Source organism: Ovis aries, chromosome 1, assembly GCF_016772045.2.
Source record: "Ovis aries strain OAR_USU_Benz2616 breed Rambouillet chromosome 1, ARS-UI_Ramb_v3.0, whole genome shotgun sequence".
In the NCBI taxonomy this organism is placed as follows: Eukaryota; Metazoa; Chordata; class Mammalia; order Artiodactyla; family Bovidae; genus Ovis; species Ovis aries.
The window spans coordinates 66,289,596-66,314,904 of NC_056054.1; the positions used below are offsets into that span (position 1 = coordinate 66,289,596).

At 40.9% G+C, this 25,309-nt stretch overlaps 1 protein-coding gene across 2 annotated transcripts in view; it reads right to left on the reverse strand.

Annotated features, from left to right (window-relative positions):
• The window catches only part of LOC101119773 (guanylate-binding protein 4-like), a 29,761-nt gene extending 12,451 nt beyond the window's left edge, over positions 1-17,310 (reverse strand). For both annotated transcript variants that reach the window (XM_004002172.6, XM_042240229.2), the window contains exons 1-4: positions 17,213-17,310; positions 9,381-9,469; positions 5,366-5,561; positions 775-902 (exon numbers count right to left, since the gene is read on the reverse strand). In XM_004002172.6, coding sequence (XP_004002221.2) covers positions 775-902; positions 5,366-5,555 — 318 coding nt within the window. In that variant the 5' untranslated portion in view covers positions 5,556-5,561; positions 9,381-9,469; positions 17,213-17,310. The remainder of the gene's footprint in view (positions 1-774; positions 903-5,365; positions 5,562-9,380; positions 9,470-17,212) is intronic.
• Between the last annotated feature and the right edge of the window lie 7,999 nt (positions 17,311-25,309).

The window sequence follows — 25,309 nt, forward strand, 5'->3', positions numbered from 1 at the left end:
AAACTCAGAATTTCTGAATTCATGCCCCAAATCCTTTTCTGCAGTGATGAAAATCAAAGATTCAATGTTACTACTTTTAATTTAGAAGCAGATTAATATAAATAAGGAGAAAAATTGATTGCAAGTAACACTGTGAAGACAAAATACCTAATATTATCCAATTAACATTTTCCTCATGAGTCTAGCTGAAGTTTTTTATAGAATTCATTGAAGAATTCCTCTTCAGAGATCCAAAACATGGAATAAAATGCTCCTGGTATGTTGGAAGCTTTTCTGGAGATTTTCAAAATAGTTTATTTGCTGAATCTACTTTCACAATTCCTACTTCCAAATTGAGTAACCCTACACATCTGAACCTGCAGATCCAGTTGACTGCATGAGTTACAGCTTTCACTAAGATTTCTTCCCAAACCTAAAAAACTGGGGTAAGGCCTCACTCTTTTTTTCATGGGTCAAGACTGCTTATTTTTTATCTCCCCAACTCAGCTCTGGCTTATACTTCACTCACTGTTGCACTTAACACAAAGCCTTAGATTTGAACCCAATACATATTTGTTAACTTCCATCTCTCACCCCAGTGTTAAAAATAAGGAGATGTGTCCCTAGTAACCAAAGTATTGATCTTATTAAAGAGAAAATTCAAGGAAAGAAAATTTAACCTCATTATTTATAACTGGATTTGCAGTTTATAGGAATATATGGTAAAAGTTGAATTGAGGTGAGAAATTGAATTGTAAGTGGGGTGTCAGGAGTAAAGAAGATTCCCTGCCTTACCTTCTCCACATCACCCAGACCCTCAGTGTCCAGAAGGACCAGGGTGTGGTTCTCCTTGGAGGGGTGGGGCACACACCACATCCAGATGCCCTTGGTTTCAGACCGCACTGTGGAGCCCAGACGGAAACCTGCCCAGAAAGAGGAGGAAGCAATGCACAGTAAGAGCAGATAGTCCAGGCTGCCCATGGGTTACTTTGGGTGAACTTATGTGCATGTGAGTGCCTGACTGTGGGGAGGATGCTTTCACTTTAACAAGTACAGAAGACCCATCCTCTACACATATTCAGAACCTTCTCAAGAAACACTTTGTGTCCCCTATTCATCTCTTACCATTAATAGCTCAAACCGTGTCACATTCTAAAATGTTAGCTCTATTAACCTCTCTACATTTGTCTGACACTGAAGAGCTCCCTTATCCTCCACTTTCTGATGGACTTTTACCAGTGAGAGATAACAGTAGAAGATTAGAAGGCAGTCACCTGTTGCCCTGGCTACCGCCCTGATGAACCATGGTGTCCCAGTGCCTCTGTTCCCACGTTTAGTCACATCTCCTTTTTGGTAAAGAATTGGCCTGCAATGCAGGAGACCCTGTTTGATTCCTGGGTCAGGAAGATCCCCTGGTAAAGGGATAGGCTACCTACTCCAGAATGCTTGGGCTTCCCTGGTGGTTCAGATGGTAAAGAATCCACCTACAATAGGGGAGATCTGGGTTCAGTCCCTGAGTTGGGAAGATCCCCTGGAGGAGGACATGGCAATCCACTCCAGTATTCTTGCCTGGAGAATCCCCATGGACAGAGGAGCCTGGTGGGTTACAGTCCATGGGATCGCAAAGTCGGACACGCCTGAGCAACTAAGCACAAGACCTTGATCTTTACCACATCTGGAATCCACTCACTGCTTGTCTCTTCATGCTGTAGGAGATATCAAAGCTACTTGACATTGTTCCTGCCACCCTCTGAGTGTTTCTGCATTACTTCATGGGTTCCCTTTGCTCAGCTCATGCCCTTGTAATCGTCCCTCCAATAAACATCTTCAGTTACCCTCTAAGTGGATTCTGTGTCCTTTCACAACCTGCATTGATACATCAACTTTTGTTACTTTTATTCCTCTTCTTCCTCCTCGTATTTTCCTCATTTCTCTTCTCCTCTTCAAAAATGAACAATTCTTTGTTTACTGACTCACACGGAGATATAACAGAAGGGAAAGCAAAACAGACCTGTAAGACTTGCTTGCCCTTCTTTCTCAAGGCTTAAGCCCAGAGATGGGAGAGGATGTGAGGTACATGCCTAAGAAGCTGCAGGTAACAGAAGCTGCTCACCCAACAGTCCAAGATTTTGACCTTGGTCAGATGCCAATGCTCCCTTCAACTGAGAATAGAAATGGATCTGATGAAATAGCTGAGGGAGCATGGTTCAACATGGCTCAGGCCATTCAGTGCCGTATCTTGTGTGCTCTGCTCAAAGTGGGTATAGGACCTGAGATGATCTTCTCTCTTCTACATCATGATGGCATTTGACTGTGTGCTGATTAATACAAAGAAATGTGAACTGATGGCATTTGACTGTGTGCTGATTAATACAAAGAAATGTGAACTGTCAGTTCCTCCAGGGAGAAAAGACAAGCTATAAGTGGAGGTCATCATGGTCAGTTATGAGATGTCAAGAACAGACAATGGTATTACCACAGGAGAGAAAATATTGACTTGCTTCTGCTAGTCAACCCTGACTGGGTGCTAATTTGTGCTTTCTTCTTCCTGTGGTATGACTCATATGGTAAGTCACAATTCAGATGTTTTAAAACATGACTGCTTAGTCGCTCAGTTGCGTCTGACTCTGGTCCCATAGGCAGTAGCCCGCCAGGCTTCTCTGTTCATGGGGATTGTCCAGGCAAGAATACTAGAGTGGGTGGCCATGCCCTCCTCCAAGGGATCTTCCCAACCCAGGATCAAAGCCAGGTTTCTCGCATTGCAGGCAGATTCTTTACCAACTGAGACACCAGGGAAGCCCTGAAACATGACTGGGTTAAAGGTTTCCTCAGTAGGAAAATCACCTCTTTATTCCCAGGTGTTATCTCAAGTAGGAAAAGAAAGAATGTTCCTCAAACTCCTTGCATGTATCTCTTTCTTAGAGTTCTGAAATCTTAAATCTCTCCAAAAATGACCTATTTACTAATTTATGCTGGCAAGCAAAAGCGTCCTCCCCTGATTGGTGATCAATTTCCTTTCAAAGAAAGACAAACATAAAATGTCTTGTTTTAAGTCAGTACGAGATTGCAAAGGAAAAATGAGAGTGGGAGAAAGGAAGAACAAAGAGAGATGGGGGAAGAGAGAGAGAGATACACACACAGAGAAACAGAGAATTTGAGTGAGACACTGAGATATTCCTAGGGACCCTTAGAGTTAAGTGAACTGAGGTTCTACTCCCTAATTGTGCTAAGCTGCTGGGCCACAGAGGAAGGCATTAGGAAAGAAATGGTGTGTGGTTTTCTCAGAAATGCCCAACAGGACATGGGTGTATTATCCTAAAAATCAATTAGAAACAAGTCAGGCAACTTGGTAGAAAAAAACCTCTTGAAATAGGTAAGACAAAAGGCAAATATATGAAAAAGTGCTCAAACCTATTAGTAGTGAGGCAAATAACAAGCAACCATACAGACACCAGATCGACAAATTTTAAAATGTTTTTACCGAAATTTTGTGACAATATGGAAAATTTAAATTGCCGCTAAAAAGCCCATAAACTGAACATAAAGCTAAAAAGACTGTTTGATGTTATCTTGAAAGGCTGAAGACAAACAATTCTTGATTCAGCAATTCCACTTCTAGGTAAAACATAAGGAAGTTAGTATATACACACACCAGGATATAGATGAAGAATAATCATGAGAGCACCATTCATAAAAGATAAAAGTTGCAAATAATGCCAGTGTTCATCAGCAACAAATGGATCAGTAAATTGTGGTATCCTCTGTCAGTTTAAAAGTACAAAATAGTGAAAGTAATTACAGACACCTATGACAAACTCTTGCCTGGAGAATCCCATGGATGGAGGAGCCTCGTGGGCTGCAGTCCATGCGGTCATTAAGAGTCGGACACCACTGAGCAACTTCCCTTTCGCTTTTCACTTTCATGCATTGGAGAAGGAAATGGCAACCCACTCCAGTGTTCTTGCCTGGAGAATCCCAGGGACCGGGGAGCCTAGTGGGCTTCCATCTATGGGGTCGCACAGAGTCGGACACGACTGAAGTGACTTAGGAGCAGCAGCAGCAGCATGACAAACTAGATGAACCTCATAAACTTCTTACTGAGAATATGAATCAAGATCCCAATGAATACCAGAATGTACTTTCCTCTATAAAGTTTAAGCTATTTTTAAGAAATAGTTGCATAGATTGTAAAACAATATTTAAATATAAAGAATGAAAGAAGGCACCATGAAAATCAAAACATCAGTGAGCTTCAGTGAGAGTGTAAGAGGGTGTGATTTGGGCTTTTGGGTGTTGGTGATGTTTTATTTCTTGCTCTGGGCAGTGACTGAACAGTTGATCACTTCATACTTATCAACTTTTTAATGTGTATATATATATTTTTTTATGTATTCTTCCATATGTGTTGTGACATATGTGTGCTCAGTCTTGGCTGACTCTTTGTGACTCCATGGACTATAGTCCACCACGCTCCTCAGTCCATGGAATTTTCCAGGCAAGAATACTGGGGTGGCTTGTCATTTCCTTCTCCACAGAATCTTCCTGACCCAGAGATTAAACCCAAGTCTCCTGCATCTCCTGCGCTGGTGGGTAGATTCTTTACCACTGCACCACGAGGGAAACCTGAAAATGTTAGTTGCTCATTCGTGTCTGACTCTTTGCAACCCCAATGACAGTAGCCCATAGCTGCCAGGATCCTCTCTCCATGGAATTCTCCAGGCAAGAATACTGCAGTGGGCTGCCGTTCCCTTCTCCAGGGGATCTTCCTGACCCAGGGATTGAAACCAGGTCTCCTGCATTGCAGGCAGAGTCTTTACCATCTGAGCCCCCAGGGAAGCCCCATCTATGTGCCTTAGAGTTCACATATTAGAAAAGACTAGTTAGAGAAAGAGAATATGTACAGTTGTCAAAGTTTTACTGTGAAATTAAACCAAAAGGAATGCATGGTAGTCTCATTGAGGTATAGGATATAGGGATTTTGCTGTCGGTGCTCCCTTCTATTGTCTTCTAAAAAAAAGACATATTAAAAAATATTTGTGTGCCGCTTGGAATGACTCTGTGGTTTAGGACAAATGTGGTAAAGGAGAAAGGAAGGCAGTAATTGTTGAAGATGAGCCCCTGAGAAGACGGCAGAGGATGGAATCAGGACGAATGAAGTAGATGTTCTGATGGGACTGGGAACTCTCGATCACTGGGCAGAAGAGTGAACACTGTGGAGGGATGGGTTTGAAGTTATAAACTCGGTGGTGAGAATTAGGAGTTTTCTTCAGTGACGGGGGAGGGGGGGTTAGGCTCTTCCTTAACATGACCCTAGAGGAGGAGGATCAGCAGCCTGCGTTACCATGCTTTCAAGCAAATATGCTGAATGACACTTAACAAAACTCACCGTGGTTCTGTCCTGCCAGGCGGTTCATCAGATAGGACTTTCCGGTCCGATACAGCCCTGCGATGGCCACCACCACCACAGGCTGAGATATCTGCTCGAGAGTCTTTAATGCTCTAGGATTTACTGTCAGCTGATTGTTCTGGTTTCTTACCAGACAGACGGGGTCCATTATGGTGGATCCAGATGCCATGGGAAGCTGTAACCCAGAGAAAAAACTCAGTAGAACACAAGGTCCCTAGAGGGGTGGGATTGGGGGGCAGAGGGAGGCTCAAGAGGGAGAGGATATATGTATACATATAGCTGACTCATATTGTTGTACAGCAGAAACTAACACAGCATTGTAAAGAAATTATATTTCAATTAAAAAATAATAAAATGTTAAAAAAAACCCAAACCACTACAGGGTCCTGAGGTCATCCCTCATGATTACCAAAGTCATATGCACATTAGTCTTCTGCTTGTGGAACTTAGATATCAATTCTCTTTGCTTTGTATATTTCAAAAAGGTAAGTACTTAGCCTAGTGTGCTAAGGCCTGTATAGGTACCGTATGTATGTTATCTTATTGATCCTTAAATGAACCCTAATGCAACCTTGCCCACATGAGGCATACAGTGAACAGACTGAGAACACAAAGCGCTGATGATAGAGCTTTGAGAACACCAACATTTTGGGGGTAAGTAGAGAGCGATGGGACATGAACGGGATGAGGGGTGACCAGAGGTGATTTCTTGAGTTCCAGAACGATTTGATCACTCATTAATTGCACAAATGTTTATTGAGAACCTTCCATGTGCCGGACACTGTTCTAGGAGCTTAGGATCAAACAGTGAACAAGACAGATACAAATTCTTGCTTCATGGATCTCTATTCTAGTAAAGGAGACAGATAATATAGACGGTGAAAAAAAAATATCCACATATATAGATATTAGAGGGTGGTAAATGCTCAGAAGGAAATGAGCAGGGAATGGGATTTGAAATTACATGGAGATTAATCAGGGAAAACCTTGCCAGGAAAGGAAAAATGAATGTGACTGGCGATCAGATGAAGGAATCAGTGGACTAGGACAGGCTGGAGGAAGAGTGATTGTGAGAGACAGAAGCTGAGACAAAGATGCTGCTCTCTCTTAAAACAGCACAGATCTTTAAGGTACCTAACAAAGTTGCACATGTAATAATTAATTTACTAACAAATTAAAGGTATTTCTTATTATTTAAGCAGATAGAGAAGAGATGCAAGCAATAGGGTGTTATAAGTTCTGGCTAGATATGCCAGGGTCTCACATCTGGGCCAGGCTCTACTTTCAGTGATTTCATCACCATGATTAGATGTTTCATGATCATAGGAGACAGAAGTCAGAAGGCGTTGACTGTTCCTTCATTTTCTCAAAAATAATACTAAGCAAAATCCACGTTTCCATATGTTACTGGCTATGTGACGACTGAGAAGATTAATTTCTTTGTGCCTCAGTTTTTTCTTCTATACAATGGCAGCATTAGACATAAAAATCAATCTGTCATTAGGGTTATTTGGAGGATTAAATATCTTATGATGCTTACAGTAGTCTTAAAATTATGCTGGTAGATAGTAAATTCTATATAAGTATTGCTTTACAACTGAATGTCAGAAGACAGGGACAGTAATTACTGAAGGAAAGTGGAGGACTGGCTCTGACACTTCCCTCCCTGGTTGCAAGCAAGTGGGAGGACACAGCCCAAGAGGAAGATGAGCAGGCTGGGGAGATCCAGTGGTAATAGCTGAGAGGGAATAGCAGTGATGTAGGAAGAGTCAGGCTGGAGGAGTTCAGAGCTGCCTTGGGATGTCCAAGTACAGGTTCTGGAATCGGGCTGCCAGGGTTCAAACCTGAAGGTTCACAGTGCTTATTATCTGTTGATGCCTTGAAAAAGGAACGTTAACTCCAACACCTTCTTTTTCTTAGCATTTTATATGTAAAGCAACAATTCTTGATTCATTACAGTACAGCTGATAACAGATAGGCTCTAAATCATGAAAAAAAATTTCTTGATTCATGTACTATTTTAATTAGACAGTGTGTTATAATGTGTCAGTGAGCTCTGTAAGATGCAAATTGCCAAGAATTATAAGGTATCTTTTTATCAGAAAAAACATTTATTTATTTAACAGATTTCTTCTGAACAATTTCTTTTCTTTTTCTATAGTGGATTTGGAGCAGAAATGGAAGAGTAAAACATGACCTTCCTTTTACTGCTGTGTTATGTCAAAATTAATAAAGGAAAACCTGGAGAATTCCCTGACAGTAGTTGGGACTCTGTGCTTTCACTGACAAGGGTGCTGGTTCCATCCCTGGGCTGGAAAGTGAGGTCTCACTTGAAGGCCTGTGTCCCCTCCCCCATCATGTATGTGCTGTGTGCTCCAGGCAAGAACAGTGGAGCCTGTTGCCATTTTCTCTTCCAAGAGATCCTGACCCAGGGATCAAACCCATGTCTCTGGTGTCTCCTGCATATCCTGCACTGGCAGGCGGATTCTGAGCCAACTGGGTTTAGTGTGTCCCCAACCCCAGCCCCCTCTACCACCGCCCCCCAGCAAGCCAGAAGGGGGCTTGTTGCAGAACTACAGACTGGAGGTCAGTTACGGAAGAATTGCCAATTACAGACCCCAAGGGAAAAATTTTCAACAGGGAAAGAGTTACCAATGACAACCCTCAAGAGGAAAAGGTGTACACTACATCTCCTACAAGAATTGACCACCCCAGCAACTCAGTCAATGAGAACTGGTCATCACTCTTGAACTCTGACTTTTCTTTCCAAACCAACCTTCCCAGCCCCTTACTTTTCTCTATAATGTTCTTTTTCTTTGTTGGACTTCCTCATGGCTTTTTAAAAATAGCTTGCTTGTCCCAAATTGCAATAACTCTACTATTCCTGAATAAATTCACTTTGGCTTGTAAAATAACTTTTATTTTTAAGGTGAATAGCTATAAGCAAGAGAAATTGCGGAGTTTATATCTTAGACCAAATATTGATCAAGCTTTGTGTAAGTCAATGAGTCTACAAAGATTTTGTATTTTAACTCAAAGTATACTGAGGGACCAAAACCAAGAAGCTTTTAACTTCAAAACTAAGCACTTGGAGGGACTTTCCCAGCAGTCCAGTGGTTAAGACTCCCTGTTCCCAATGCAAGAGACAGGGGTTAGATCCCTGGTCCAGGAACTAAGATCCCCACGTGCTGCGTAGCATGGCCTAATAAATATAAAACAACAAAAAGCCATAAAAAAGAAACTAAACAAATAGAAAAGAACAGTGCTAATAGAAGGCAGAAGTCAAGAATACCCCACACTGGAGATTTTCAGCAAGTACCAGAAGTTGTTCTGAGGCTGTTAATGTATGTGCCACTCATTAAAAACCATGCATGATCAACAAACATGATTAGATTTTACATTTACTATTAATAGGTGTTTTTTTTTTTTTTTTAGTAAGAGTGAGATTGAATTATTCCAAAGAAAACAGTTCTTGTATGTATTCAGAGTATCAAATGTTAAGACAAAAATAACCCCGAGTCCATCTTTTAGGATTTAAATTAGCTCTATGTTTAGGACCATCTTTTTTTGTTTGACAACTGCCCAGCGGAGTGCACTCAGGATGTGTCTGAGGAGAGCAAGAGTGGGCTAGAAGAGACCGCACCCATCGCCTCTGCGAAGGGCGGGCTGGGGAGTGAGAGTGAGTTTGGGTCTTCAATCTCAAAAATGACTTCAGCTTCCTTTCCTCAGAAGACTTACCTGCTTTCCTGCTTTTGGCTGCAGCCCTGCTTAGATGCTCCAGGAGCAGCGGAGCATCCGGGCGACAAGGTTGAAAGCAGCCTGGTATCCCAAAGGAGACTCCGAGCTGCCGGAACAATGCGCCCAGCCGGCCGCCACCCACCGGCGCCGCGCCTCCATCTGCTCCTCTCCTCCCCCAGTGTGGGGTCTGCGCTGGGGGATTTATTGTTATTTAACCGAAGTGTGCTTGGAAGGTCAAGTTTAGGAGCAGACTTACCTGGAGCTGCAGCCGGGGGTCAAGTCAGCTCGCCCCTAGGGCTCTTCTTGCTTCTGGCTCCTCTGGAAACCGACTCTTATGCTCAGAAGCTGGGAAAAAAAAAAAGCATCAGCAGCTGAAAAGCCAGCTGGTTATTAAAAGTGGTGGGGGTTATGGGAAACGAAATCAAAATCGAAAGTGATAATTGTTTGTTTGTTTTTTTAATGGAGGCAGGAATCTGGATGAATTCCAGGAAAGACAGGGAGACAAGTGTTCCTCCAGGCCTGGCTGGGCAAGCACAACTTTGTCCCTTCTCCACAGCTGGTTTGAAGGAGATGCACGTAATGGTAGGATGAGAGTTCAGCCGTCTGTCTCTCTGGGGTGTTTTGTGAGAGAGGGAGTTTATTAATTTTTCTTCACTTGAAAAATGTTTCATTTTTTCCCCTTTCTCTTTGCTTTCTAAAAAGTGTTTTAATTCGGTGATCTTTTTCTTCATTAGCTAAATAAATATGTGTGTATAAAATCCTCAATTTTATAACCCAGACATATTCACTATTTTTTAAAATTGAAGAATAATTGCTTTACACTGTTGTGCTGGTTTCTGCCACGCAATAACACAAATCAGCCATAATTATATGTATATCCCCTCCCTCTTGAGCTTCACTATTCTTTTGTTAGAGTTTTCCTTTTACTAGTGTGGAGCCAGATTGGGAGGTTAGGGGTTGATTCAGATTCCTTCCATTCTTTTCTGTATCCTTTAAGGCGTTGTACTAACCTCTAAGTTGAAAGCTTGACTGCGGCTGTTAGGGAACCAGGTTCTTTTGCCCAAGGAGCTGCAGACAAAAACACTGAGAGCAGGAGATTTGCAGCAGAGAGTTTATTTGTGAGGCAACCCAGTAAGGCTGCAGGGGCTGTGATGACACTAGGTCCCCTATGGGGCAGGCGGGTCTGTTCTGACTCTGATCAGCTATATTGGTTTTCAAACAAGCTCTTCCCTTATCTGCTCATTCTGTAAGATGAGCTCAAGAATTTCCCTTACTCTGCAGTTTCTGTTTCAGGTTTTTACCCTATGAAGCAGGGTTTCACTATCCAATTTGTATTTCAGATGGAAGTGAGGGAAAGGAAGGACAGGCAGAATATAATCTCAAAGTTCTATGGCCAAACTTTCCCAAGAGGACGTGCTTTCGCACATATTCACTATGCAGACTTCTTTAGCTGAAAAAGCAGCTAGAAAAGTATAAAACTCCTTAGCCAGATTGCCGTATGCTTATTTTGTAAAATAGAATGAGACCATATTTGGAGCTGCAAAGCATGTTATATAACTGAAGGTGTATGCTACAATATCAGGGTCAGATTTTTCTAGAATTCTGAGACTTCCTTTGGTAGATTCAAGACTTGAACCCAAACTGGGAAAACTACTGTGGCTCTATAATCCCTGAGCCACTGAGATGGATTTAGGGGGAAATTGAGCACATAACCTAAAGCCAAATAAAGTTAATCTTTTCTCAGTTACCTGGATCCCAGATATTTCTCTCTTTTCCTCTCTCACTGTTGGTCTTGTTCTGGATCTCTTGATCTATTCTCTTCTGTTTTCATGAACTTTTTGTTTTTGTCAATGTGAGTATAAAGATATATGTTTCAAAATGAAGACCATAAGGCCACTTAGATATGTTTGCCTCTGAAACATGATATATATTATACATATTATAAACATGATATATATTATTACTTACAAATATATTTGGAGTTTTATTTTCAGTTTCCATGGTTTGTCACTGCTTCAGGAAAAGTCCTTTTAAAATTATATCCCATAGGTATAAATGACAAAAGTATACTATTTTGGGAAAGTAAGAATAATTACTTAAGTAAGTAAGAATGGCATCACCAACTCAATGGACATCAATCTGAGTGAACTTCCGTAGTTGGTGATGGACAGGAAGGCCTGGCGTGCTGCGGTTCATGGGGTCGCCAAGAGTCGGACACGACTGAGCCACTGAACTGAATAATGATTAAAATGTGTTCCTAAATGGAAGACTTTGGCCACCTGATGTTGAGAGAGTCATTTCCTAGGCAGATTGATAAAAAGTCTAGGGGTCCCCAAGGAGAGAGGGGTCTTGAATTCTCAAGGAGGAAGAAAGGACAAACTTCTTTCCTTCTCTACATTCCTTAGGATTATATAATGTATTCTGCCTGAGGACAGTCTCTGGATTAAACCTTCTGGCTAATTCTGTAAATCATGGGAGTAGACCTGCTCTTTACAAGGATTATAACTATAATGTTTTCTGCCTGAGGACAGTCTCTGGATTAAACCTTCTGGCTAATTCTGTAAATTATGGGAGTAGACCTGTTCTTTAAAGGATTATATAACAATAATGTATTCTGCCTGAAGACAGGCTCTGGATTAAACCTTCTGGCTAATTCTGTTATCTTAAAATGTAAATTATGGAAGTAGGTCTGGTGAGGTCTTTACAACCTCCAGACATTCTTTGGATTCATTGGAGAGTAAAAGCTCACTTTTCATTCCAATCCCAAAGAAAGGCAATGCCAGAGAATGCTCAAACTACCACACAATTGCACTCATCTCACATGCTAGTAAAGTAATGCTCAAAATTCTCCAAGCCAGGCTTCAGCAATACGTGAACCATGAACTTCCTGATGTTCAAGCTGGTTTTAGAAAAGGCAGAGGAACCAGAGATCAAATTGCCAACATCTGCTGGATCATGGAAAAAGCAAGAGAGTTCCAGAAAAAGATCTATTTCTGCTTTATTGACTATGCCAAAGCCTTTCACTGTGTGGATCACAATCAACTGTGGAAAATTCTGAAAGAGACCACCTGACTTGCCTCTTGAGAAATCTGTATGCAGGTCAGGAAGCAACAGTTAGAACTGAACATGGAACAACAGACTGGTTCCAAATAGGAAAAGGAGTATGTCAAGGCTGTATATTGTCACCCTGCTTATTTAACTTATATGCAGAGTACATCATGAGAAATGCTGGACTGGAAGAAACACAAGCTGGAATCAAGATTGGCGGGAGAAATATCAATAACGTCAAATATGCAGATGACACCATTCTTATGGCAGAAAATGAAGAGGAACTAAAAAGCCTCTTGATGAAAGTGAAAGAGGAGAGTGAAAAAGTTGGCTTAAAACTCAACATTCAGAAAACGAAGATCATGGCATCTGGTGTCATCATTTCATGGGAAATAGATGGGGAAACAGTGGAAACAGTGTCAGACTTTATTTTTGGGGGCTCCAAAATCACCGCAGATGGTGACTACAGCCATGAGATTTAAAGATGCTTACTCCTTGGAAGAAAAGTTATGACCAACCTGGATACCATATTCAAAAGCAGACACATTACTTTGCCGACTAAAGTCTGTCTAGTCAAGGCTATGGTTTTCCCAGTGGTCATGTATGATGTGAAAGTTGGACTGTGAAGAAAGCTGAGTGCCGAAGAATTGATGCTTTTGAACTGTGGTGTTGGAGAAGACTCTTGAGAGTCCCTTGGACTGCAAGGAGATCCAACCAGTCCATTCTGAAGGAGATCAACCCTGGGATTTCTTTGGAAGGAATGATGCTGAAGCTGAAACTCCAGTACTTTGGCCACCTCATGTGAAGAGTTGACTCATTGGAAATACTCTGATGCTGGGAGGGATTGGGGGCAGGAGGAGAAGGGGATGACAGAGGATGAGATGGTTGGATGGCATCACTGACTCGATGGACGTGAGTCTGAGAGAACTCTGGGAGTTGGTGATGGACAGGGAGGCCTGGCCTGCTGCAATTCATGGGGTTGCGAAAAGTCGGACACGTCTGAGTGACTGAACTGAACTGAAGACACCGCCAGGCCTGCACACAGAAGAAAGGACTGAACAGAACTAGCCGGCTGCAGACCATCCCCCTCCAGTGACAGGCAGCCAGAGCCGGAATGGGGCAATTGCAGGGCCTGAGAGACATTATCTACCAAACTGCTAGCAGGCTTCTTTGCTAACTAAGACTTCTTTGGGTTCTGGACGGTCAACATCCACCTGAGAAGGTGTGCCAGTTGTACACCCAGAAACCGAGCGGCAGGGACGGGGGAGGTGATAAGTCACAGTGACCGTGCTCGCCAAACACCTCATCACATAAGCTGCTTGGACCTGGGAAGGCACAAAATGCAGGCCCAACCAAGTCTGCGCCTCTGAGGACTACCCAAGTGCCTGAACCTGAGTGGCTTAGACCTGGGAGGTGCATGCAGCCCAGGGCTGGCCTCCAGTGATTCCTGGCAGAGCAACCTAGAGCCTGAGCTGTGTGGGCAGGGAGGGTGCTCGCGCCTGGAGCCGGGGCAGGCCTAGAGTGGCTGAGACACTGCGAGCACATGCTAGTGTTATTTGTTTACAGCGTCCCTCCCTCCCCACAGCGTGAATAACTTTTATTTTTAAGGTGAATAGCTATAAGCAAGAGAAATTGCGGAGTTTATATCTTAGACCAAATAAAGCTTTGTGTAAGTCAATGAGTCTACAAAGATTTTGTATTTTAACTCAAAGCATACTGAGGGACCAAAACCAAGAAGCTTTTAACTTCAAAACTAAGCACTTGGGGGGACTTTCCCAGCAGTCCAGTGGTTAAGACTCCCTGTTCCCAGTGCAAGAGACAGGGGTTCCTTGGTCCAGGAACTAAGATCCCCACGTGCTGCGTGGTATGGCCTCATAAATAAATAAATATAAAATGACAGAAAGCCATAAAAATGAAACTAAACAAATAGAAAATAACAGTGCTAATAGAAGGCAGAAGATGACCAACAAGTTTCCAAAGGTGACTGTTCAGAATTATCTGATGCCTATGTCAGAAGCTTTCTCTATCTCCTTTATACTTTAATAAAACTTTATTACACAAAAGCTCTGAACAATCAAGGCTTGTCTCTGGCCCCAGATTGAATTCTTATCCTCTGGGGGCCAAGAATCCCCACATCATGATTCAACAACAACATTTCAGTGTGAAGAGCTGACTCAGTTGAAAAGACCCTGATGCTGGGAAAGATTGAGGGCAGGAGGAGAAGGGGACGACAGAGGATGAGATGGTTGGCTGGCATCACTGACTCAATGGATGTGAGTTTGGGACTCTTGAGAGTCCCATGGACTGCAAGGAGATCCAACCAGTCCATTCTAAAGGAGATCAGTCCAGGGATTTCTTTGGAAGGAATGATGCTGAAGCTGAAACTCTAGTACTTTGGCCATCTCATGTGAAGAGTTGACTCACTGGAAAAGACTCTGATGCTGGGAGGGATTTGGGGCCGGAGGAAAAGGGGACAACAGAGGATGAGATGGCTGGATGGCATCACGGACTCGATGGACGTGAGTCGGAGTGAACTCTGGGAGTTGGTGATGGACAGGGAAGCCTGGCGTGCTGCGATTCATGGGGTCGCAAAGAGTCGACATGACTGAGTGAATGAACTGAAATGAACTGAATGTCCCTTCACCATGACAAGGCTGTGATCCATGTAGGGTATTGGGGTCATTAGGAGGATTACATATCTCATAATGCTTACCATACTCTTAAACTTATAAAAGCACATAACCAACCATATATAATTTTACAATTGTGTGTCTCTGAAAACTGAGAGGGTAATTTCTGAATGAAAGGGGAGAGTTGGCTTTGGCCTGAGAAAGTGACACTTCCTTCCCTGGTTTCAGCAGTGGGAGGACACAGCCCAAGAGGAAGATGAGCAGGCTGGGAGGCCCAAGCAGTAACGACTGAGAGGGAGCACAGCAACGGGGGAAGAGTCGGGCTGGAGGGGCTGAAAGCTGCTGAGGTGTCCAAGTACAGTTCTGGAGTTGGGCTGCCAGGGTTCCAACCTGAGGGTTCAAGTCACTTACTGTCTGCTGAAACCTTGAAAAAGGAACTTACGGGCAAAGCCTCCATTTTCTTACCAGTGTTATAGGAAAAACAGTAATTCCTGCCTGATTCATTACTATACAAATGGTAAGATATAAGTTCTCTGAAAGTTTTTAAAACTTTTCCTGCATTAATGTATGGCTTTAACAGTAAATAAGTTGGATAATATGTTAGAATGTGTTGGTGCATTCTGTAAGTTGCAATTTGCCAAGAAATATAAGTTATCTAAAATCTTTCAGTCAGGAAAAAACATCAATTTGCTCAAAGGAATTCCACTCTAAAATTTCTCCTTCTCTCGCTCTCTCTTGCTTTTTTTTTCTACAGTGGATTGTGAGCAGAGATAGAGCAGTAAAATGACCTTTTACTGCTGTGTTAGGTGAAAATTAATAAAAGGAAACTTCAATCAAATGGAATCAGCAGGCCAGAAAGATCAGTTATGAGAATTGACAATCACAAACCCAAGGAAAAAAATCTTCAACAGGAGATTCTCCAGTGACAGTCCCCAATAGGAAAAAGTATACCTCACATCTCCTAGAAGAACCCAGAGTACCCCAGCATCCCAGCCAAAGAGAAGGGTCATTACCTTGAACTCTCACTTTTCTCCAATGCACTTCGTTTTAAAACAATCCTTCCCAGCTTACTACTTTTCTCTATAAAATAAGACAGAGAAACTTCCTCTTTTTCTTGGTTGAGTTTGCCACATGTCTTTTGCTACAGCTTACTAGTCCCAAATGACAATTCCTCTACTATTCCTGAGTAAACCCATTTTTACTTGAAAAATCACTATTTTTAAGTTGAACAGTTTTAAGCAACAAGAATAGTAGCATTCACTTCTGAGTCAGAATATTGATAAAGCTTTGGTAGGAGCTCATAAGTTTACCATGTATTTTTTTTAATTAAAAATATTCTGAGGTTTCCAAGCAAGAAACCTCAAAATGAAATAACTAGAATGAAATAGTGTTACTAGATTGCAGAAGATGATGAACAGTTTCCAATGGTTACTATTCAGTAGAGTTATCTGAAGTGATAGTTAAAAGTACCCCACACTCTTTATTTTCAGCAAGCATCAGAATTTATAAGAGGCAGTATTTGCATGGGCCAGGTATTTTTAAAAAATGCATGGTAAATAAACATGAATAGGCTTACAGTAAGTATTTTTTTATTAAGAATGAGATTAAATTATTTCAAATAATACAGTTTTGTATTATTCAGAATATTGAATGTTAAGAAAAAAAAATCCACTGTTAATGTGTTACGATTTAAATTATCTGTGATGACCACCAGTGCCCAGTGGGGTGCTGTCACGATGGAGGGGGCTGGAGGAGGAGACTGCACCCAGGGCTTCTGTGAGGGAGCTGGGAGTTTGGGCCCTCAGTCCTAAAGTAGACTTCAGCCCCTTTTTCTCAGAAGATGAAGCATACTCTCGTCCTTGTCCCATGTGGACTTTTTGCTCCAGCCCTGCTTAAGGGGTTCACTTGTACAACAAGGAAATCAAACCAGTCAATCCTAAAGGAATCCAATTCTGAATATTCATTGCTGAAGTTAAAGCTCCAATATTTTGGCTACCTGATGTGAAGAGCCAACATATTGGAAAAGACCCTGATGCTGGGAAAGATTGAGGGCAGAAGCAGAAAGGGTGACAGAGGATGAAATGGTTGGATGGCATCATGGACTCAATGGACATGAGTTTGAGCAAACTCCAGGAGGTAGTGGAGGCTGGGGTGCTGCAGCCCTTGGTGTCGCAGAGTCGGACACCATCTTAGCAGCTGAACAACAGCAACTGCTACATGCTCCAGGAGGAGCAGAGCATCAGGGTGACATGCCTCAAAGCCAACCAACTCTGAGCTGCTTGAGCTAATCTCTGACCCTACGGGGCCATCCTCACCTCCCCTCCCCCAGGATAGGGCCTGCACTGGGGGATTTTATTGTGGTTATTTAACAGAAGGGTGCTTGGAAGGTCAAGCTTAGGAGCAAACTTACATGGAGCAGATGCTGCAGCCGGGAGTCAAGTCAGCTGCTCTGAATCACCCCTAGGGCTCCTCTTGACTCTGGCTCCTCTGGAAACTGCTCTTATATTCAGAAGCTGAAAAGCCAGTGGGTTATTAAAAGTCATCAGGTGTGGGTGGGGTTTATGAGAATCGAAATTGAAAGGACAGGACTTGTATTTTTTTTTTCCTTTCCTGGAAGCAGTAACCTAGATGCCTTCCAGGAAAGCCAGGGAGACAAAGCTTCTTCCCTGCCTGGCTGTGTAAACCCAACTTCATCCCTCCTCCACATGTGACTTAGGCATTCCTGACCCCACAGTGAATGGGACCCAAATAATGGTTGGATGAGAGTTCAACAGCCTGTCTCTCAGGGGTGTTTTTGTGAAAGAAGGGGTTTGTTTATTAATTTTTCTTCAGTTGAAAAGTCTTTAATTCGTTTGTTTTTCCCTTTCCTTTTTAAAAAAGTATATTCTTTTTAACTCTGTGATTTCTTTCTTCACTGGAGAAGGAAATGGCAACCCACTCCAGTGTTCTTACCTGGAGAATTCCATGGACAGTGGAACCTGTGTATTTAATCCTTGATTTTATAGCCCAGAAATATTAACTTTTTTCTTTTTTTCTGTTCTTTTACTAAGGTGGATCCACCTTTGGGGTTTGGGGGTTGATTCAGATTTCTTCCATTCTTTTCTGTATCCTAAGGTGTTGTATTAACCTACAAGTGAAAAGTTTGACTGCTGCTGTTAGGGAACCAGGTTCTTTATCCCAAGGAGCTACAAGTCAAAACACTGAGACACCAAGGTTTGCAGCAGAGGCAACCCAGTAAGGAGGCAAGAGAACAAGTCTCAGGTCTGCCTCCCAGGAAGACAGGTGCTTAGAACATTAACAGGAGCAAGAAGCAGAATGGTCGCAGGTCTTAGAGAAAGGTGATTGATGGTAAGGAAAAGTGAGATAATTGGTGTTCTGTGCAAGTTTCTCTTGGTTACATGCTTCTTCATGGGACACGTGCAAATACAGAGGATTTGGTGTGAAACAGGTTGGTGAATTTTGGGCTGTGATGACAGTGGGTCGCCTATGGGACAAGCAGGTCTCTTCTGCACAGATTCTGATGAGTTGTATTGGCTTGACCTAGTATCAGCCAGTTTTGTTGTGTTACAATAGGAGTTTTCAAACAACCTGTTCCCTTATCTGCTGTTCTGTAAAAGGAGCTGAAGAATTTCACTTAGTCACCAGTTTCTGTTACAGGTTTTTAACCCTGTGAATCAGAGTTTGGCTATCCCATCTGTATTTCAGATGTCAATGAGGAGAAAGGAAGGACAGGCAGAATGTAGTCTCAAAGCTCTATGGCCGAGACTCCCCAGGAGCAAGTCTTTGGCATATATTCCCTATGCAGACTTCTCTAGTTGCAAAATCAGCTAGAATAGTATAAAAATCCTTAGTCCGATTGCCATATGCTTATTTTGTAAAATAAAATGATACTGTATTTGGAGCTGCAGAGCGTATTGTAACTGTAAAGGTGCATGTGACAATATCAGGGACAGATTTTTCTAGAATTCTGAGACTACACTGAGTAGATTCAAGACTTGAATCAAAGCGGGGAAAATTACTGTGGCCCTGTAATTCCTGAGCCACCAAGATTGATTTAGGGGGAGGTTAGGCATATGACCTAAAACCGATAAAGTCAATCATTTCTCAGTTACCTGGATCCAAGAAATTTTTTTTCTCTCTCTTGCTCTTGGTCTTGTTCTGTCTCTTTCGATCTCCTCTCTTGTTTTCATCAGCTTTTTGTTGTTGTCAGTGAGGGTATAAAGATTTGTGTTTCTAGATGAAGACTCTAAGGCCACTTAGATATGTTTGGCTCTGGAACATGATATATACTATTTCCAAAGTATCTGCAAGTGTTATATGAAAACAGATTATAGTGTGTGTGAGTAATACATACAGCAGCATATAAAAATAGATTTTAAGAGCAAAAATGCCTGTCTATAGGCATGCAGAAAATTGAAGAAAATTTCAGCTTTATAGAAGACATATTATTGTTGTATTTGTATGTACCTTGTGGCTCAGCTGGTAAAGAATCCTGCAATGTGGGAGACCTGGGTTTGATCCCTGGGTTGGGAAGATCTCCTGGAGAAGGGAAAGGCTACCCACTCCAGTATTCTGGGCTGGAGAAGTCCATGGACTATACAGTCCATGGGGTCACAAAGAGCTGGACATGACTGAATGACTTTCACTTTATAAAATGGCTTCCAATAAATTGAGAAATGGCAGAACTGAAAGAATAGGGAAAGTCACAACTTTAAGAACACACTTATCCCACTTAAGAGATTAATTAATAGAACCAACACACAAAATCAGTAATGGTGTTGAAGTCATGAGGTGAAGTGAAGTGTTAGTTGCTCAGTCGTGTCTGACCCTTTGCAACTCCATGGACTGTAACTCATCAGGCTCCTCTGTCCATGGAATTCTCCAGGCAAGAATACTGGTGTGGGTTGCCACTTTCTTCTCCAGGGGAATCTTCCTGACACAGAGGTCAAACCCATATCTCCTGCATTGTAGGCAAATTATTTAACATCTGAGCCACCAGAGAAGTCCAAAGATTTGAAGACGATAATTAGCAAATTGAACAAATAGATATTTAAATGTTGATAATTGTGATGAAACACTGTAGAAAACATATTTTTTCAGGTTAACAAATTAGTCAAGCAGAGTATACCAATTTACCATAATACTATGTTAAAAAAATATTCCCTGGTGGCTCAGATGGTAAAGAATCTGCCTAAAATGCAGGAGACCCAGGTTCAGTTCCTGGGCTAGGAAGATCCCCTGGGGAAGGGAATGGCTGCCCATTCCACTATTACTGCCTGGAGAATTCCTTGGACAGAGGAGGCTGGCAGGCTGTATAGTACATGAGTTTGCAAAGAGCTGGACACAACGGAGCAACTAACACTTTCACTTTTCAATGTTATAAAACAGTGACAAAAAGACAACTGAGGATTCTTATATTTTTATATTATAATTCTTAATACTATATAGGTCACAAAGAATTTTATTTTGAAAAATGTAAAATATTTTTTAAATGAGCAATACTGATAATACTATATTTCAGACTTCAAGATGCAGTTAAATCACTAATTTCAGTGAAATTCATATACTCAAGCCATAAACTAGTAAAGAGTTAAAGTAGAAAGCAAACTAAATATCAATCTCTTCAAGTGGTCCAAATGAGGAAAAAGTAGAAGAAACCAAAATAAAAGCAAAACAGACTTAATGAAGTAGAAAGCCAGTATACAATAGCAGAGTCAAAGCAACCAAACTGGTTGTAAAATTGGTAGTTTATGAAATTGGTAAAGCTAGAGTGACTAATCAAGAGAAATGAGATCCATGTTTCAAACTACTAAGAATCCAAACTGACTCAAGAGAACATTGCATCAATCTGAAAAGGAAAAAAGGGGCAAATAATATATAAAATCATGCTTTTAAATACCCATCTCAAGTGAGGTCTCAAAGCAAGAAGATAAAATTTCAAAGAGTCGCAATCCCTTTTGAGAAGATGAGCCACATAAACAAGTTATCTTTTATCTGATTATAGATATTAGAATAACAAAAATTTTAATAAACTTCCTGTATATTGCACAATGGCCAGAATCCCCAATAAACCTTGACATCAGAGAAATTCACACATACTCATATAAAATCTTCCATTGGCCTCCATCAAGTATCATAAGAAATAGTAGATGCAGGGCAGGAGATATGCAATAACCTTTGTTGGGCAGACTGAGGAGCTTTTCAAGATTTGAGGTGCAACAGATTTACCTGGAAAACCTAAGAGTATGCAGGCATTCAACAAAGCCTTGCAGTGAGTAAATGAAAACAAGAAACAAAAACAGCTGTCTACCATTGGAATAGGTCAAGAGCACAGAGACTGCCCACAAGACAAGTATGCAGGGTCTGCTAAAGGTTGGGATGCAACAGGAAAACTAAAAGCATCTTCTGGTGCTTCAGGTCTTCCACTACAAAGAGTAGAATTCCACTGGAGGAATGTGAAGCTTGTGGTGGACTTGATGTAGTGTAGCAACAACAAAACTCAGCACAGGTGAATTACTACACTGAATAAATGCCCCCACAAGCATCCTAACCAAAAGAGAGGTTGTGCTATTTTTCAAATATGAATCTTATTATCTCAATATCCACTATTTTTTCTTTTTACAGTCGTACGCATACAATAAAAATGGAGTCAAGCAAAAACAAGAAACAAACAAACACAAACAAACAAAAAACCCCAAGTTAAAACTATGCATCATAATGAGAGAAGACAAAGAACAGAAACAAGATCAGAAATAAACCTAATGTGGACCAATCAGGGCCTTAGAAATCACTATTACTATGCTGAAAGATCTACTGGAAAGGTGAATAACACACATGAACACATTAAAATCTTTTAAAGACTGCATGCTACTAATAGAGTTAAGTGGAAATCCTATAAAAGTAGAGCACAATATCAGTGACTAAGAATTCTTTTAAAGGAATTAACAGAAAATATGCGCACAAATTGGTGGAAAGAACCATACAATCTGAGATAGATCAATAGTCATTAACCACATGGAAACACAGAAATAAAGAGAGAAAAATATTCTGAGGCTTCAATAGTTTAGGATATCCCTCAGGACAATGACAAAAGGTTTCTTGTGCACATAACTTGAAAAATAAAAATGGAAGAAGTAAAGAAAGAGCCAGGAAAAATACTTGAAAAGAAAATTTCCCAAAATTAATCAAAGAGACAAATGACCAATCAAAGGTTCACAGAACCCCAAACAAAACAAATATAAGATAAATATGGCCTTGCACCCCACAGACTAGTAATAAAAGCCAATTATGAAGAGAAAATCTTAAAGACAAGCAGTAAAAAAAGAAACATTACATCCAGAAGAACAGAACTAGGCTTGGAAAGAAACATTGCTAAGAATTATACAAGCTAAGAAAAAGTGGAATAACATCTTTATTAAGGTGTTGAATAAAAAATGTCAACTAGAATTATCTACAGATTAACAATGCCTTTAAAGTGAATGCAAAAGGTTTTTTAAAATGTAGCATTTGTATGTACCTATTGGTGGGAATGTAAATTGATGGAGCCACTATGGAAAACAGTATGAAAGTTCCTCAAAAGACTAAAAATATAACTACCATAGCAAGGGTATGGTATGAGCATGGCACACGGTATGAGTTTATGTAAGCATTACACTCATTCATGATTGTTCTGTGCTCATGAACTAATCGCTTCCTAAAGGCCCCACCACCAAAACCAGCACATTGGGCATAAGTTTTTCAACATATGATATTTGGGGAGACATACTGATTTAGATGGTAGTAGAAAAGTTCTGTAGGGCAGGCAGGGGTCCCCAACACCCCTCACCCCCTGCTGCCAACTGGTTCTAGTCCATGGCCTGTTAGGAACTTGGCTGCACAGCAGGAGGTGAGCTGCAGGGCAAGAAAGGGAAGCTTCATTGCCACTCCTCATCACTAGTATCACCACTTGAACTATCCTCTACCTCCACTCCCATTGTCCTCCATAAGACCAGTCCCTGGTTCCAAAAAGTTTGGGAACCGCTCTTCTAGGGAAAGCAAAAATAGCAGAGAGACAAAAATATTAACAGTAAGGAAATGTTATTTCCTGACACAGCAGCCAAAACAAGTGGTAAACACAGTCTAACCTGTAGACAGTTAACATAAAACCTCACACTATAGACATATTTACCTCAGGTCTTTCAAAATATTAAACTATGCCCACTTTCAAGAAAAAATTACTAGATATGCTAAAAGGCACAAAGCAGTCTGAAGCATCAAGTCAAGTATCAGAACCAGACTCAGACATGGCAGAAATTTGCAAATTATCAGACAGGTAAATTTAAAATTACTGTGATTAATATGCTAAGAAATCTAATGGAGAAAGAGGAAAACATGAATGAACAAGTGAGTAATGTAGGGAGAGAAATGGCAACTCCCACAGTTGTAAGGAGATACAAGAAACGAAAACCATGCTGACAGAATGAAGAATGTCTTTGGTGGGTTCATCAGTAGACTGAACATGACTGGGACGGACTCAGTGAATTTGGAGGTGTGTCGATAGAAACTTCTCAAATTGAAAATCACATCATATTCAACTACAGAAAATCAAAGGCAAAGAGAAACTCTCGAAATAAGCCAAAGAGATTTTATTTTACTCATAGAAGCACCAGGGTAAGAATTTTATCAGACATCTCCTTTGAAAGCATACAAGCAAGAAGAGAATGGAGTGAAATAATTAAAATCTTGAAAGAAATAGCAACACCAAATTAGAATTCTGTATCTGCTGAAATTATTCTTCTGAGTGAAAGAGACATAAGCACTTGCTCAGACAAGCAAAAATTGAGGGAATCTGTCACTAGGAACCCTGATTTGTAAGAAATGTTTAAAGATCTTCAGAGGAGGAAAATGATATATCAAAAATTTGGATTTACATAAAGACTGGAAGAGCACTGAAGAAGGAATAAATGGCAAGAAAATAAAAATATATTTCTCTTGTTCTAAGTTGATCTAACACACAACAATTTATTAAAACAATAATAGCACCAATGTATTTGAAGATTGAAGCGTAAGTATGAGTGAATTGAATTATAGCAATGATACAAAAGACCAGAGAGAAGAATAAGGAATATTTTGTTATTTTAAGGTGCTTGTGCTAGTGGTGATGTGGTATAGTGTTATTTGACACTGAACATGGATTGGTTAGAAATGTATATTGCAATCTCTAGGGCAAACAGTTAAAAAAATTTTTTTTAAGAGTATAATTGCTATGCTAAGGAAGGATAGAAAATGGGATCGTATGAAATGCATAATTAAAACCAAAAGTTAGAAAAGCAGTGAAAGATAAAATAGTGACAAAGATATGGGCAATGAATAGCAAAAAGTATAAAGTAAGGTAGATATTAATCCTACTATATCAGTAATCAATTTCAATATCAATGGTTTACATACACCAATTAAAAGACAGAGACTCAGAGTGGATTAAAAACACAAAACTCAATTATGTGTTGTGTACAAGAAAACCACTTTAAATATAAAGACAAAGGTAGACTAAAGGGATGGAGATTATGGCATATCATATAGGGTATATATAGATTATAGTATATGTCATATATGGTATATATAGATGATGGTAGATAACATCAGTTTAGTTCAGTTCAGTCCCTCAGTCATGTCCAACTCTTTGGACCATGGACTGCAGCATGCCAGGCTTCCCTGTCCATCACCAACTCTTGGAGCTTGCTCAAACTCATGTCCATCGAGTGGGTGATGCCATCCAACCATCTCAACCTTCTCCTCCTGCCCTCTATCTTTACAGCATCAGGGTCTTTTCCAATGAGTCAATTCTTTACATCAGGTGGCCAAAATATCGGAGTTTCAGCTTCAGCATCAGTCCTTCCAATGAATATTCAGGACTGATTTCCTTTCAGATTGACTGGTTTGATCTTGCATTCCAACGGATTCTCAAGAGTCTCCTCTAACACCACAGTTCAAAAACATCAATTCTTTGGCACTCAGCTTTCTTTAGAGTCCAACTCTCACATCCATACATGACTAATGGAAAAGCCATAGCTTTGACTAGATGGAGTTTTGTTGGCAAAGTAATATCTCTGCTTTTTAATGTGCTGTCTATGTTGATCACAGCTTTTCTTCCAAAGAGCAAGTGTCTTTTAATTTCATGGCCGCAATCACCATCTGCAGTGATTTTGGAGCCCCTCCAAAACTAAAGTCTGTCACTGTTTGCATTGTTTCCCCATCTATTTGCCAGAAGTGATTGGACAGCATGCCATGATCTTAGTTTTCTGAATGTTGAGTTTTAAGCCAACTTTTTCACTGTCTTCTTTCACTTTCATCAAGAGGCTCTTTAATTCCTCTTCACTTTCTGTCATAAGGGTGGTGTCATCTGCATATCTGAGGTTCCTGATCTGTCCCCAAGCAATCTTCATTCTAGCTTGTGTTTTGTCCAGCACAGCATTTTGCATGATGTACTCTGCATACAAGGTAAAGAAGCAGGGTTATAATATACAGCCTT